Source organism: Narcine bancroftii, chromosome 1 (genome assembly GCF_036971445.1).
Source record: "Narcine bancroftii isolate sNarBan1 chromosome 1, sNarBan1.hap1, whole genome shotgun sequence".
Classification (NCBI taxonomy): Eukaryota; Metazoa; Chordata; class Chondrichthyes; order Torpediniformes; family Narcinidae; genus Narcine; species Narcine bancroftii.
The window spans coordinates 289,391,705-289,409,302 of NC_091469.1; the positions used below are offsets into that span (position 1 = coordinate 289,391,705).

Sequence of the window (17,598 nt, forward strand, 5' to 3'; positions counted from 1 at the left end):
ACAGGTAACTGAATAGTCAGGGTATCAAAGGTCATGGGGAGAAGGCAGGGGAGTGGGGCTGAGGGGGAGAATGGATCAGCTCATGATGGAATGGCAGAGCAGACTCAATGGGCCGAATGGCCTACTTCTTCTCCTATATCCTTCCAAACAATGATCATTGCCCCTGGCTACTTAATCTCTCATCAGAAGCAAATCCCTCAGTTCCAAAACCAAACTGGTGAACCACCTCTGCATCGTCTTCAAAGCCAATAGATCCTTTTTCAAGTAAGGAGGCCAGAACTGTGCACAGTATTCAAAGTACAGCATCACCTGTACCCTGTACCATTCCAGCAGAACCTCCCTGTTCTTCCATTCAAACCCTTTGAGCAATAAAGGACTAAATCCCGTTTGTCTTCTGGATTACCTGCTGCACCTGCAAACTAACACTTTTTGATTCATGCACGAGCACACCTGAATTGCTCTGTGCAACAGAACGGTGCACTTTTTCACCATTTAAATGAAGGTTCAGTTTTTCCTTCCAGACAGGTAAACCTCGCCTTTACCATCCATCTGCTGGACCTTTGCTCACTCACTTTATCAACCTAAATCTCTCTGCCGACTCTCTCTGCCATATTATATGTTTTAAGAGAGGGGCTCCTTTTTCGGTTTTTATGTTCCTTTTCGGGAGGGGCTCCTTTCTCACCGGATGTTAATTTCACTTCCCGTTTGTATGTAAAGTCCTCTGCTATTCTCTCTTCTATTTGCTCTAGTTGCATTCCAACCCATGCAGGTTTCTCTCCTTCCTTAAAAAAGGAAGCAAGAATTCACATTTGTCCCACTTGATAATAATTTTTTTTTAATTGGCAAGTTGTAATCCTCCCAATTCATATTTCTATGGGCCCAACACCGATTCCTGCAATGATCTGCTCACCACCGACAGCTAACCAGGGAAATACCTAACCCTCTGCCTTCTCTTGGTGAACTAACTATCCATGTCAATACATTACCCCCTATTAAGAAGTCATAAGTGGTATTCCTTAGAAAATGCCTTTGGAAATTTGTATATCACATCCATCTGTCCACTCCTTATATTCTCAAAAACTTCTACGAATTTAGTTAAACATGACCTGTCCTTCCTGAATTCCTGATGGAATAATTTCTTATCTTGGTATCTTGCTATTTCTCACTCTGAACCATAGACTATGACCTCATTAGTCTATCATTCCCTGTCATGTATCTACCTCCTTTGTTAAACAATGGTATGACATTCAGTTGCCCGGTCCACTAGGACATGCCCAGAGACCAGAGAACTTAGGTATTTACCACAAACACACCTGTTAGAATCTTCTAAGGGACCTAGGCTTATCTCAGCCATTCTTTTTTGCTTTATATATTTTGAAAAAAAGTCTCTTACTTTCTGTTTTTATATTCTCTGCTAGTTTACCTTCATAAACACTTGCTTTATTTATTGCTTAGTTTGTGTTGTTCAGTGATGCTTAAAGTTTTCAGAGTCTTGATTCTACTCATCACCTTTTAGTTTGATGCCTTCCTACATTTCCTCACTTATCCATGGCTGACCCTCCTAACTCTGACTCTTCTTGTTTTCAGCTGGTGAAAAATCTCACTGAAAGTCCTCCAATGGTTCCTCAACTGTCCAACCATTGTCCTACCGTAGAGCCATGTTTCCAGATGACCCTGGCCAATGTCTCCCTCATCATATTGTCATTCCCTTTGTTTAAGCTTAGGACACTGGTTTTTGGATCTTACGTTCTCACCTGCCACCTGTAGTAGAAACCCAATGATGCAGCAATCCTTCTGCAAGTGAGGACCCCGAATTCTACAATCATTCATTTGGCCTGTCTCATTGCACAAGACAAGATCTAAGACACCAAGATCCCTTGTACGTTTTGCAACACCATGTTCAGGATGTTCACTGTGGATGCATTCTCTGAAATCCTCCTGAAACCTACCTTCACCAACTGATCTGACCGTTCGATGTATTTTTTTTTTGTCACGAGCTCATCACGAAATTTGATGTGGCAGCATTACAGGTGTAAAATTGCTAGAAATTGCATAAAATAAATAAATTCGTGCAAAATGAAGAGAATATGGGGTAGGGGCTCTGGTTCATTGTCAGAAATCTGATGGCAGAGGGGAGGAAGCTGTTTCTCTACCATTGGGTGTTCATCTTCAGGCCCTTGTGCCTCCTTCCCAAAAGCAGCCCTGAGAGGAGGGTGTGGGCTGTGGGTTAAGGGTCCTTGAGAATAGAGGCTGTTTTCCATTGCTTTCCAAGTGTTCTTCCATTTTTATCTGCATCAGACCTCTTTGTTATTGCCTGTGCCTGACTGATGCAACATTTTGCTCCTTAGGGTTTACATGCCCTCTCACTCTCTCCCCAATCTCATCTTAATTACCCCACCCACCCCTTACCTTCCTGTTCATTCTTCTGAACTGCCTGTCACCACTACCCTGGCCTGCAAACACGTTTCTCTAAATCAAAGTTCAACGTCCAAAGTTCAGATTCATTATCAGAGTGCATACATGACATCACATACAACCCTGAGGTTCTTTTTCCTGCGGGCCAGGCAGAATGGCACAGATTTGTACTCTAAAGTCACATATTTATCAATTCTAAGTAGGGACTCTGTAAGATCTTCTGTGAATTAATTTCTGATTAAAACATCCATCACAATTTTTCTGTACAAATATTGTAACCAGAAATTGCATTGTGCGTAGAGATCGTTCTTTAGGTTAAACACTATTAATTATTAATGCACTGTATCGCTTTAAAAGGCTACTTGAGCGATGGCAAGAATAAAAGTCGAGCTCGGTTAGAAGTTAGTTCTGTTGGTGTCCAGAGCTGCTTGTATCCTGTCCTCAACAGAAGGTGGATTCGTTGACTGGTCCAGCTTGGATAAGAAGCAATGTTGAGTCCGGCAGCTGTGAGACTTTTTTTTAGACGGGAATACTTTTTTTAAAAAATTGAGCGGCTCTCCCTTACAATGGGATCAGGATTGAAACATTTTACCTTCAGGTGCAAATGACCAGCCGCCGTCCGTTGGAATTGCCTGTTCCACTGTGATGATGGGCGAATCATCCCTAAAATGGAAATAAAACGGGGCCCTTTGTATTTCGAAAGGTCACTCAGAACTTCTATCCCCGTTATCCGGCAACAGGGCGTCGGGGCATCTCGCACGATAAAGACAGATGTCTAGATTGTCCGGTAAGAGCTTTGGGAGGGGTGGGGTAGCCGCTGCTCAGTGTTTGCGAGAAGCCGTAACTTTCATGGGATGAGACGTGGGTTGATTCTCGCCACAAGACGGTGATGTGACCGGCAAATCCACGCTACAGCAGGGATTTTGTAGCTGAACAAGAGAGGGAGCGGTAAGGGTGAACGGGAATGTTCTGTGGATTGAACTTTTGGAGGGCTGAATAGTCTGGGGCCGTTTCCTTGGAGGAATGGGGGCTGAGAAATGACCTTCATGAGATTTATTTAAAAATCATGAGGGACAAAAATAAGATAGAGAGTACATACGATAAAGTAAATAGTCTTTTCCCCAGGGTAGGGAAATCTAAATCTAGAGGACATAGGCAAGAAGAAGGGGGTAGGTTTAAAGGGACACCTTTTCCATGTAGAGAGTGACGGGCACGTGGAACGAGCTTCCGGGGGAAGTGGTAGAGAAAGATACAATTGTAGCATTTAGAAGACATTTGAACAGGTAAACGGACAAGCAAGGTGGAGATGGGAAGCGAACGCAGGTGAATTGGATTAGTTTGGCATGGATTTCGGCCCTGTTTCCATGGTTTAGAACTATTTGATTCTGTGAAGGATTTCGAATGATGTGGGACATGGGATATCGGTTGGTTGGGCATGGTAGGCATCATGGTCAGCACGGACGAGTTGGGCAGAAAGGCCTGTTTCCGCGCAGTATGATTCTATGACTCGAAGTCGGGAGTCACCACTTGAGAAGGTGCAGCCAGGAAAATAGAGGCTGGGCCGTGATGCTCACCCCTCACATAATACTGACACTGACTCACCAACCATGCCCCAAACCCCCGCCCCCCGCAAAATGTGGAGGCTCTACGCTTTAAATGCCCCGAGCAAAGAGATACCCAACCATTGAATGGACGCTGAATTTTCCATTTGCGCAACGTGGGTTCACTCTGCTTGACGATATTTCTTTCGATGGTTATTAGTTGGGTCCATGTGGGGGAGAGGGTTGTGTCTGAGAGAGAGGGGTGGAGAGAGAAAGAGAGAGGGGAATGAGGAGGGGAGAGAGAAGGGACATGGAGGGAGGAGAGAGAGAGAGAGAATTATGTATCAGTGTGTGTTGCTCCAAAATGGCTTGCAGATTACTTCCAGAGTAAATCTCCCATTGCGGAGCGCCCGGGCGCTGTCCGCAGCTGTGGTGCTGAACTCTGAGATTTACAGTGCAGCGGACGGGAGGCAGAGCCGTTCCATCTCACCCCACCCAACTTCTCCTCTCGGTTTGTTTTATTTAAACTCCTTTTAAAAAAAACCTTTGATGGCTGCATTGAAACTACAACACGCGTCCAACACTTGGCACAAGCACTTGAACACACGACTCAACTCGGGCCTTAACCTTTCTTCAAGAATTTGTTTTTGTTTTCCATTGAGAATGACATTTAGCAACACTTTCCTGCCACTTTCCTCCCGGCAGATTCCAGATGTTGAGAGTTCCTCGCTTTGGGTAGTATTCCGTTCCTGATTTGGGGCTGTTAAGTCTGACCCAGTGGTACGCAAACTTTTTCTTTCCACTCACATATCATATTAAGAAATCCCTTACTAACCGCAGAGCATCTATAGCATCCTATACCAGGTGCTCTGTGGTTCATAACGGATTACTTAAAGTGGAATGTGAGTTGAAAAAAGTTTGAGAACCAGTGGTTGAGAACCACTGGAGAAACCCTAATGGTTGAGAACCACTGGAGAACCCTAATGTGTTACAACGCTGGCCCACAAACACGAGTGGTTGTGTAGTAACTCAGACATGGTCAACACAACTGGGTCGGGCAAAAAGAGGGTTAACTCGGAGGCTGAAATCGTAGGAAAAAGGCGTTGGAATCAGCACACTGGGAGACAATTCCCTAAGCCCCAAATTGATTGGGAAGGCACCCCCTCCCCCACTTAAGCCTCTTAACCAAAAGATTCCTTCAGAGCCACGGCATTTATGGTTTCACTCCCTGTACAACACCGAGGGAGGGTTACACAGTTGCTGACTCAGTCTTTCGGGTGACGAATTAAACCAGCTCCCCTTCTACTAATTGAAGTGGACGTCAAAGTCCGATGGCACTTCTGCTATCATAGTTAGTGACCTGGGATCGAACAAAAGCGCTGGAGGCGAGTCCACGGACGCTCAGTGTCTCTGAAAGGTCTCTCTTTTGCTTCTCTCTTTCTCTCGTTTTCCGTAAGGGACGCCGGCGACTTTCTACCTTACGGCAGACTGAAGACAATTTCGTGTACTATTACATGACATGACAATAAAGGAATCTTAAATTATACTCCGATCACCATTTGCCAAAACGGTTCTTTTCACTTATCCGTTTGAGGGATTTTGCGGTGCTCACATTACCGTTTATTTGATAGTTCAAATCATTTAATTGGTGTTAATAACTTCAAGATGTCCTGAAATAGTGCTATTGAAATGCAAGCCTTTTCTTTCAAGGTAGACTTTGGAGAAGGAGGTCAAAATCCTCGCGGGTTGGCGGAGGAGGGAGCTGTAGATAAAACGCGCCGGCTAATTAGTCCAGCGTTATAAGGCTTTGCAAATCCCTGGTGGACGCATCTGCTAAGCAATCTCTCAGAGTTCTGGTTTGGGAGCCATTTATCTCCATAGAGTAGGAGCGGTTAACCAGCGGCGCCAATGGCCAGGAACCGTGATCCAGCCATCAAGCGGTCTGGTGTCTCCCGGCTACTCAAATAAACTGCCTCGTCCGGCGGGTCCAGGAGGGAGTGGATGGGGAGCGAAGAGGTCTGACAGAAAAAGATCCAGGAACGAGAAATAGAGGTTGAGTGGGGTGCGGTTGGAAGCAGAGGCCAGGAAGTCCATTGAAAGAGAGGGGGAGGGAAGGGAGGGGAGGTGTTGGAGAGGCGTTGCTGCTCTCCGCGGTCCTGAAGCTCGGAGAATGCGCGGCCCTTCTCTCGTCCTGCGCAGCTGAGCCCCATTCAGAAGGATGTTGATGGGAAATGAGTGCAGACCAAGAGGACGAGCTTTGTCAGAAAGCGCTCAATATTGTAACCGAACTCTGCTTTAAGGGGTTGGTGGAACACGAAAGCTGCCTGGATTTTTCCTACTACCTCCGTGACCGAGGCAGGCCGCGCCACACAGAGTCAGGTACCACATCCGGACAGCTCTGTCTCGCTTTCTCTCTCTCCCCGCCCCTCCCTTCCTCCACCCCTCTTTCTTTCTCTCTTTCCCTCTGTCTCCCTCCTCCTCTCTCCTCTCCCCTCTATCTTTTTTCTCTCTCGTCCTCCTTTCTTTTCCTCCTTCATCCCTTTCCCTACTATCTCTCTCTCACCTCCCCTACATCTGTCCCTCTCTCTCAGTCCTTGTGCTAAAAGTGCAAGCGGAATAAATTCTGAAAAGTGAATAAATATATAAAATAATCTACCCGTGAATCTATATCTGATTGATGAATGATGGAGGTGGACAGATTGTGTACAGCAACGAAAAACATAAACTTTTGATGACATCCATGCAGATGTGTAATCATGAATACAAAACAGACGTGTAGATATTCAGGGATGTTTGTGAGTCGGATGTATAGATAGGTGTATGTACACACCTACAGACAGGTGCGTGTGTCTGTACCTCCTGAATCTATTGCAGCAAATCACACCGAATCACCGCTATTTCCAGCAGTCAGCGTCGATGCCGGCGTTAATTATCAACGAGCCCTGGACACAACTCGCATCCCGTCTGCCGTCTAAAGCGCAGGCCGGGTTTACCGGCTCTCAGCGCCCGCGGCCCTTAAATCGTTCGGCTGCTCTCTCCCAGCGGTCTCGGGTTTAGGACACAGTCCGACCCCGAGTAGTTCCTAACAAGTGTCTTTCTTAAAGTTTCTATGGGCTCAATTCAAGGGCCACCTCGACGGCTCCGCAAATATTTCGATCATTTTTAATACTGTGAACAGAAGCAGCACAAAACAAGACCTCCGGTCCAAGAGTCTGTGTCCAAATCAAACTATGAATCTGCTGCTCGCGCCTGACCCATATCCCTCCATCTCCACGTGTCTATGTAGAAACCTCTTAGATACTACTAATGTATCTGCTTCCATCACTACTCCTGACTGCCCGTTCCAGGCTCCCACCACTCTCTGTGGGAAATATTTGCCCCACACATCTCCGTTAAACTTCACTCTCGCCTGAAACGCATGTCCGCTGGTGTGTGACGCTTTCCTCCTGGGGAAAATATTCGGACTATCCGCCCAATCAATGCATGATTTTATACTCGTCCATCAGTCTCACCTCAGTCACTCCAGACAAAACAACTCAAGTTTGTCCAGCCTCTCGCCATAGCTTATCTGTTCTAAACTAGGCCATGCTGCGGTGCGTCTCTTCTGTGCCCTTTCTAACCCTTAAACATCCTTTCCTGTACTGGGGTGGGACAGAATGCCACACACAGTGTTCCAAGTGCGGCCTAGCCAAACTTTTCCAAATTGACACGACTTCCTTAGTTTTATACTCAATGCTCACTGAAACCAAGCCTACCATAGGCCTTCTTTACCATCCTATCTACTGGTGTGGCCCCTTTCAATGAGCTGTGGACCTGGACTCTTGGATCCCTCTGCACACCAGTGATTCCAAGGGCCTTGCCAGTAATTACATACATTTGCCTTCCACTTGTCCTCTCAAAGTGCACCACTTGCCCGGATTAAACTCCACCTGCCCATTTAACTCCACATATCTATATCCGGTTGTATCAGTTGATAACCCTCTGTACAACTTCAACATGTAATTGGTATTAAGTTGGACATAACAAAAAAAAATTCGAGGTTACTAAAATTATACAGAAGAACTTAAAATAGACTGTGGAGAATGTCTAAATGTAGGTCACTCGCTGGTTTATCTATCCAATGGGAATTGCATAAACGGAACTCTATCCCGCTGTGTCGGAAGGGGGTCTAGACCAGTTATTCTGAACCATTTTTCAGCGATGTCCCCGCCCAGGACTCCTGCTGAAAGTTTAGTTGGTTTCTTTCGTACTTTCTCCTACCGACTACATAATTTTTTAATATGTTACTGGAAGTGAAAACTGAAGCGTGCTGAGGACCCCAAGGGGGGGTTGATAATGGCTGGTCGAGGGTATGAAGTCTGGGTTAGAGATCTTGCTTGATAATGCAGGTACACGGTTACTGTGCCTGTTGAGGTTGACAATTGTGCTGGGAATTTTACTTGGCGGTTATCCAAGCCCAGGCGCGTATTCCGAGTCACCAGGCATAATCGATCAGGGGATAGTTAAATATAATCTTGCAGGAGACAGCGCATTTGTGGCAAGACAGTGGAGGAACGTCGCCTACGGTGAGCGTCGCCCGCGGTGTCGGGTCGGAGGGGGGTGGGGGAAGAAGAAAAAGGCTCGCATTTATTGTTTCCCCTCAACCCACAATAAACCGGTCTCCACTCTCCAAAGGCACGGGGGGGTGGGGGGCGTTTAGCTGCAGTTTGCCACCACACTCGCCACGCCCAATCATCTGGAAAACAGAAAGCTGGAAACACTCAAGCAGCCTGCTTTATATTGCAAAGTTTAGGGCTTGAGCCTAAGGTACGGCGCCTGCCGACATTTTTCCAACCTTTGGTGAAGGGCAATGTATCTATCTTTGCTCTATAAAGGACACAGTTTGACCTGTTGAGGTTCTCCAGCATTGTGTTTTTACTTCAACCACAGTGTCTGCAGACTTTACTGACGCCCCAGTATCTGCCCTTTTGCGAAAGCCGCGTTTCCTTCCTGAAGGAACTTTTAATGATCCTCCTTGCTTCCTGGCCAGTGGGGCTCCGAGCGGGCGTGGGGAAGTCCACTCCGGTGTCGCTGCCAACTCAGCGAGCGGAGTTAGATCTCCCTCGCTTCCTGCCCCTGCCCCAGTCATCGTACCTGGGTCCTAGGAGGACGACCCAGGTGCTGCAGTTTCAGAGGCTAGAGAGAGAGAGAGAGAGACCACCGTTTCCTGGAGTTAGATGACTTAATAGTAAGTAATGATACAACCACTCCCAATCAGTTCCTGTGGTTACAGAACATTGGCGTTGCGGAGGGAAATCGGATGTGAAAGCTTTTTTTTTATCTCAGAGATCCATCTGAAAGCTTCCTGCTTCTGTCCTAAGTGAAGTGAATTTGGGCCAGTGACTTCATGACAGAGGAGATGAGGTGAATTGCATAGGATTCAAAACTCACTGAGATACCCAGAATAACCAGTTTGTGGAGAAAGGGGGCTATCCCTGGCACGGGAGAGCATGTTTCATTGTCACTTATAACCATATACTGAACAGGCCAGTTTGGCCCTACTAGTCCATGCCAGAACAAATCCCCACCCTCCTAGTCCCAATGACCAGCACCTGGTCCATACCCCTCCAATCCTCTCCCCTCTATGTAATTATCCAGTCTTTCCTTGAACTAAGATTCAGTGAAAAACTTTACTTTGTGTGCTACCCAGGCAGGTCGACTCTTACCTAAGTATAGCAGCTACTGAAATCAATAAAGTCAGGATTGTCTTGTCACAGTAAGTCAAAGAATGTAAGGTAGAGTGTTACAAGGACAAAGTGGAGGAGCAAAGTGCAGTGAAAAACAAATGCAGGGGCATCTTGTCAATGAGAGGTCCATTTAAGAGTCTGATAACAGCCAAAAAGAAACTGCCCTTGAATCTAGAGAGCTGCGTTTTCACGTGAGATGAGCCATCAGGTAAAATGATTAGATAAGGATAGGCCTATATGCTTGGAATTATAAAGAAATTATGGGACGTTGGGCTTCATTAATAGGGGGACTGAGTTGAAGAGTAGAGAGGTCATGTTGCAACTCTACAGATCTCTGGTTGAGACCACACTTAGAGCATTGTGTTCAGTTCTGGGTCACCTCATTATAGGAAGGATGTGGATGCGATGGAGAGGGTGCAGAGAAGGTTTACCAGGATGTTGCCTGGTTTGGAAAACAAGTTTTATGAGGTGAGGTTAGCTGAACTGGGACTTTTCGTTTTGGAGCATAGAAAGATGAGAGGAGACTTAATAGAGGTAGACATGATTATGAGAGGTATAGATAAGGTGGACAGCCAGCACCTTTTCCCCAGGGCAGAAGTAGAAAACACCAAAGGACATACAAAGTGAAGGGAGGGAAGTTTAGGGGAGACATCAGGGGTAATTTTTTTTTTATGGAAAGAGTTGTGGGAGCCTGGAATGCCTTGCCAGGGATGGTGGTGGAGGCTGAAACATTAGGGCAATTTAAGGAACATGGATGAAGAAAGAATAGGGGGTTATGGGGTAGGGAGGTATTCCTTTATTGTTGGTAGGAAAATGCATTCGGCACAACATTGAGTGCCGAAGGGCCTGTACTGGGCTGTAGTGTTCTATGTTCTGTTCTATGGCTTAATTATTGGGCTCTGTAACTGAGGACTTGTGAAAAGCAAAACACTATAATGTGATGATGCAGAGTCAAAATAAAGTTATGAAATTCTGTGATTTGTGAGAGCTTTTTTTGAATGGATGCAACCAACAAGATAAATAAAGGGGTGCACATGGATTTACGAATGGCTCTCTATTAAGCACTTCATAAAATGATGTGCCACAAGATAAAGACTCACGAGATAAAGCATGACTTAGCAGCATGAATAGTGGTCTTGTTAACTGTGGACTGGGGCAGGAATCATTGCTGAGGTTCAGTTATTCACAATCTAGATTCAAGATATCTTTATTGTCACATAATAGTACTGACCATGTAATATTACACAAAATTGCCTTCTGCCTACCATAAGGCAGAGAAAGGCAATGAGAGGTCCATTTAAGAGCAATTAGTGCTGCCCCTTACAGTAAGAGAGAAAGAGAAGCAAAAGAGAGCCCCTTCAGAGACACTGAGTGTCCATGGATTCGCCTCCCGCAGCCTCTGCAGCTGCACAGACTCCTGTTCAATCCATCAGCCGACCCAAGCTCCAGGTCCAAACTGTCCACATGATCAGGAAGTCTTCAGTGCCCATGGCCCCTTCAGGAATCCTTCTTGCCCTCAGCGCCCCAATTCCGCTAGCTGGTTCCCACGCACCAGTCTTCCGCAACCCGCACCTCTTGCAGGTCCCCCGACCGCAAGTTCACCCGCGGCCTGAGTGGGGCCCTCAACCTCGCCATTACCCCCACTGCAGTGGTCACCATCCTGTAGGGTCATCTCCTCCACCTCCCTTTCTGAACAGGAGTTTCCCCCCCCCCCCCCCCATTACTACTGTGCTGCACCAGTCCACTGCTCCTCCAGAGTGTGCAACCCCTCGAGGGCGCTGCCAAACACAGGCACTGCCATCTTGGGCACAGACCACCGAGGTTGCAAGATTAAATGCTCCGGTGGCTCCTCCAAAAGGCCATATGGACACATCAGCATGAGCACTGAGTGGTTGAATCCTATGTCTCCCTGGGACCTCACTAGCGACAGCAATGCCATCACAGTGCTCAGGTAGTGCTGCCATTTTCCTTTATGTAGAAAATGGTCTGCGCACTCAAGGAGGTGGAAATGTAAATTATGAAGTGAATACTGTGTCTGAAAAGGAAAGCAGGTGCTTCATGCAACTTGACTAAATCACCCGTGGATATTTACTTGGCAAAAAGAACAGAAAAGTGCAGTTTTATCAGTTCTTAGTTTGGATCACCTACCTACAGGAAGCATAGTCTAATGCAGGAAAGGGTACAGAAGTATAGAACCAGAATTCAGAATTTTGAAGCAGATTTTCAGAATTTATTCAGATTTTTAAATTTCAGATTTACCATCAGAGTACACACGTGATCACGTACAGCCTTGAGATTCTTTTTCCTGTAGGCGAGGCAGAATCTCCACTTATTGACAGTGCAAAAAAAAACCTGACTCAACATACCCATGTAAACAAATAATGAAATAACAGAAGGCCATTCAGCCCATTTGGTTCATGCTGGCTTCCAGGGAGAAAAATCCTATCAGTCCCATCCTCCCATCACTCTATTTCACAGTCCTTTTGTAATTTAGACTCTCATAAATACTCTTCCATCCCCTTGACATTATTTGTAATTAACCCTCACTGTAAGCTACACAATAATCTACCAGCAACCAACTAATTTACCAGCAGCTAACTAATTTACCATGAGACCATAAGATGTAGAAGCAGAAATAGGCCATTCAGCCCATCAAGTCTTCCCCACTATTTTATCATGAGTTGATCCATTCTCCCACTGCCCAACCTTCTCCCCATATTTCTTTGATGCCCTGGGTAATCAAGAACCTATCAATCTCTGCCTTAAATACACCCAGTGACCTGGCCTCCACAACTGCCTGTGGCAGCAACTTCATTACCCTCAGGCTGAAGAAATTCCTCAGCATCTCTGTTCTAAGTGGACACCCTTCAATCCTGAAGTTGTGCCCTCTCATCCGAGACTCTTCCACCATGGGAAACAACCTTTCTACATCTACTCTGTACCAGGTCTTTTGGAATGTGGCAGGAAATGGGCGTCCTGTAGTGAAATCCATGTGGTGACAGAGAGAGTGTGCAAATTCCACACAAGGTCAAGATTGACCTTGGGTCTGGAGGGCCATGAGATGCTAATCCTATCTGATGCTCCATCATACTCCCCATTTATTTAATAAACTATTTAAATACATTTGAGAGATAAAAATATTGATCACAGCAGCAAGGAGAATGTCTTTGTTATCTCATTCCTAGATGCTGCCATGGATATTTTATAATTATAAGATACAAATGGTTTAATGTCTCTGTTGAAGACCAGTATCTCTGACCACACAGCACACCTTCAGAGCTGTGCTTGAGAGTCAATATAGAATTAAACAGGAAACTGTAGATTCTAAGGTTGTAGTACAAAACCCCCACCCCCACCCCCACTCTGTTCCCTTTCCTCTCCATTCAGAGGACTGACCACTCCTCTAGCACGTCTCAACCTCTTCTCTTCTATGCTCCCACCCTTATCCACCTCCTACCCATTAGCCTATGCTCCTCCTCTTGCCCCTCTCTCCTTTCCTCCCTTTTTATTCAGCTACCTGCCTGCTTTTTCTTATGCCTTGATGAAGGGCTCAGGCCTGAAACTTTGGTTGCACTTTTAGTTCCTATAGTCGTGGAGTGACCTGCTGAGTTCTTCCAGCACGTTTTATTATTGCAACTATTGAATTGTGTCTTTATATCTCTGGAATGGGGAGTAATGAGAGTTTATTGTCATATACAGATATGACAAAGTACAGATAGCATGAGATTCTTACTTTCTGCAGCCAACAGAGTCCAATTTCAAGTTTATTAGATTTTGGATTTATTGTCAGACTACATACATGACATCATATACCACCTTGAAGTTCTTTTCCCTGTGGGCCAGGCAGAATCACCACTTATGGGTAATGCAAAAAAAAATCTTGTGGCCCTTTCCTGATGGTAGCAGCAAGAACAGAGTGTGTGCTGGGTGGTAAGGGTCCTTGATGATTGCTGCTCCTCTCTGATGGCGGCGTTTCTGTTGTCACACCAAACTGCCACAAACTCCTGAGGGAGTAGAGGTGTTGATGTGCTTTCTTCACAATGCCATTAGTGTGTTGGGTCCAGGAAAGATCCTCCAAGATAGTGATTCCCCAGATCCTCTCTCCACCTCCAAGTCTTCAACCTCCTTCCTGTTTGATGACTCATCCCCTCCCTTTAAACAACCCACGACCGTGGTATCATCAGCCAATTTGTAGATTGTGTCATCGTACTGAGCTACATAGTCGTAGATATAAAGCGGGTAGAGCAGGGAGCTAAGAACGAAGCCCCGTGGTGCTCTGGTACCGCTGGAGATTGTGGAGATGTTCTTGTCAATCATCTAAATGCCCAATTGCAACTTGATGAAACTGCGTTCTCTGGTGCTCAGTGTAAAAACATGCAAACACACAACCAGACATAGCGGACATATGGGCAAGCATTGCGTATGCAGAAAAAAATAATCACGTAAAAATAAACAAATAGAAGTTCATTCAGTCATTCAGCATTCTCACTACCCATGGGAAGAAGCTGATCCTTAGCCCGTTGGTGCTGGCTCGGATACTCCTGCACCTCTTTCCCAATGGGAGCAGCAGCTCGATCATTTTGAGCACTCTCTTCAAACAATGATCCAGTAGATCATATCGATGGAGGAGGGAGGGAGGCTCCTATGAACCTCTTTGCCACTCCTTATGATCCCTGTTGACTGACCTATGATCCAATTCTCTATAGCAACTGTTCCACATTGTGATGCAGCCAGTGAGGACTCCCTCGATAGAGCTCCTGTAGAAGGTTGACATAGGAACATAAGATATTTCAGTGGTATAAATTAAATTGCTACAATATGCCGAGATGGAAGTGGAGCTAACAATTGTAAAGGGATAGATAGATGGATTAATATTTGCAATTCTCAGAATCAGATTCAATGGTAACTCACAGAAGGCAACTGGATGTGTATTTGATACCTCGGAACAAAACTCCCGCAGAGAAAAGAAAGTGAGGCAAATTGATTGGGTCTGGAAGGCTCGATGAGGCTGGCCTCCCTCTGTGACAAGTGATCAGCTCTGGGAAGAAACACCTCATTGTTATGATGGCTTCAGTTTAAAAATAAGTGTTTACACCATTTAAGGCAGAGAGAGGGAATTTTATTTTCTCAGAGGGTCATCAGTCCTCTCAGTCACAGCAGGAGCAGAGAATTTTATGTATTTTTAGGCAGAGGTAGAAACATTTCTTGCCAATGCGAGAAGGGAAAGGTTGCAGGGTTGAGTTTGTAAATGGATCAGTCAAGTTCAAGTCTATAGGCATCTGGTTATACAAAACAGTGTCTCTGCAGACCATGGTGCACAAACAAAGACACACAATTTACCCTACACAGAAACAACATCTAGATATATATCAATCCAAAATAAATATATATGTATATAAAAATAATTTACGGGTTTCTAGTGGTGTTCAGCACCCTCACTATCTGCAGGAAGAAGCTATTTCCCAGCCTGGCAGACCTGGTTTTTATGCCCCTGTACCTCTTCCTTGAAGGTCATGTTTCAAAGATACTGCCAGCTGGATGGTAAGAAGGGCAGGGGGAGATCACACTCCCCTGACCATTGACGGCTCTACCACTGAGGTTTTCAAAAGTATCAAATTCTTCGGAGTGCATCTGGCAGAGAATCTCACCTGGTCCCTCAACACCAGCTTCATAGCCAAGAAAGCCCAGCAGCGCCTCTACTTCCTGCGAAGGCTGAGTAAAGTCCATCTCCCACCCTCCATCCTCATCACCTTCTATCAAGAGCATCCTGTGCACTGCATCACCGCTTGGTTTGGAAGTTCTACCACCTCGGATCGCAACATGCTGCAGAGGATAGTGAAGTCAATGGAAAAAACCATTGGGGTACCTCTTCCTAGCATGGAGGACGTCTACTCCACTCGATGCAGGTGGAAAGCAATAAACATTGTGAAAGACTCCACTTATCCCACATGTAAAATGTTCCCCCTTCTTCCATCTGGCAGGAGGAACCATAGGACATGGGCTCTGATGTGGGAAACAGCTTTTTTCCCCAAGCCGTCAGGCTCCTGAATTCCCAGTACAGATGTGGATAGTGTGCCGTGATATTTCAATGTATACGTCTTAATATTTTAATGTGTTAACTGCTTCTCTAACTTATATCTATATAAATATGCTCCGTGGTCCTGAAGAAACATTATCTCACCCTACCATGCGAGCATGGTATGAATAATAAATAAACTTGACTTGAAGGGACCTCATGATTCTCTGAGCCCTCTTTAAGTACTGCTCCCTGACAATAGAGGGAAGGGAGACCCCAGTGATCTCAGCAGTTTTAATCACCCCACTTACTGACCTCTGATCTGATGCTTTGTGGGTACTATACCACACTATGACGCAGCCAGCCAGGGCACTCTCTATTGTACTCCAGGATGGTGGCCAGTAGCCTTGCCCTCCTCACCCTCTTTAGGCACTGCTGCATCTTCCTGACTAATGAGAAGGTGTTGTGTGCCTAGGATAGGCCGTATTTTAAATGGAAGCCAAGGAACTTTGTACTCCCGCTCTCTCCACGACTGAGATATTGCTATACAGTGAGGAATAATCCCAGATAGACATGATCTTAGTGAATGATGGGGCAGAATGAATCGGCTGTGTGGTACCCTCCTGCTCCCAATTCACACAAGCTTAAGGGTTTGGATGTTCTGGAATACTCATGCAGACACCTCTTGTATGTTTTACACTGCTGTCAGCTTACAAGAACCAAGTGCAAGGAAATACTATCGTCCACAGATAATGGATTATCAGCATCCGACATTAAGCTGCTTTATACATTGATGAAAGTTGAAAGGAAGATCTCGAATGCCGGCTAAATGTGATTTAGCTCCCATTTATTTTGAAGATGTAATTAATTTGATCCATTCAGCTTAAGTAAAACCCACTATTCAGTTAATATGATTTGTACCAAGATGTTATTGTGGAGCTTTTATCGGGGTCATTGCTAAGGATTACCATGCACCCAACGGACAATAAGGCCAGAGTAGATCAAACGGCTGCATTGACCCTCTCTCCCCTCCAAAAATCACATTGTCAACCTTTGTGGTTTTATTCATTGTTGATTTGAATTGATATTTGTTCACCTTGTAGCGGGCTCACAGCGCGGTATTGCGAACCGCCACCGTCAGTTCACTGACTTATCTGACACATCGCGGGGTAGCAGTGCTGGGCGCCAAAGTACAGTGAGTGGATCAGATGAAGCCTCTGGCTAAAGGAGCAGGGCGTTAATAGCTCATAGCTTTAACCTGCTGGTCCTGTGGACCAGCAGCTGTTAATTAACGAGCTCATTAACAGGTAGGGAATAAAAGGTCTGTGTATGTCTGCAATAAACCAGTCTTGAGTTGACTACATTTGTGTGTGTTTGCCTTTATTTAGTAGCATCTACTGTAGTAGCCACTACAACCTTTGATTAATGTCAGGAAGGGCATGAAGCGTCAGGCTATCTCATCTGCACATTTTTGTCCATCCAGTGGTCATTGGGGGATCAGAGGTGGAGAGAATGAGCACATTTAAATTTTTGGGAGTCACCATCCCAGAGGCTCTTTCCTGGACCCAACACACCAATGGCATTGTGAAGAAAGCACATCAGCGTCTCTACTTCATCAGGAGTTGGCAGAGATTTGATATGACATTGGAATCCCTGGTAAGTGTCTACAGAGGTGTGGTGGAAAGAGTGGTGACTGGCTGTATCATGGTCTGGTGTGGGGGACACCAATCCCTCTGAGTGTAAAGCCCTGCAAAAAGTAGTGGACACAGCCTAGGACATAACAGGCAAAACCCTCCCCACCATCAAGAACATCTGCATGAAATCCTGCCATTAGAGAGCAGCAGCAATCATCAAAGACCCACATCACCCAACACACACTATGTTCTTGGAAAGAACAGGA

The 17,598-nt window shown here is 45.6% G+C and overlaps 1 protein-coding gene across 1 annotated transcript in view; it reads left to right on the forward strand.

The window, feature by feature from the left end:
• Nucleotides 1-6,187: 6,187 nt before the first annotated feature.
• The window catches only part of syt9b (synaptotagmin IXb), a 79,188-nt gene continuing 67,777 nt past the window's right edge, over nt 6,188-17,598 (forward strand). The window contains exon 1 of the mRNA XM_069922965.1: nt 6,188-6,335. Coding sequence (XP_069779066.1) covers nt 6,188-6,335 — 148 coding nt within the window. The remainder of the gene's footprint in view (nt 6,336-17,598) is intronic.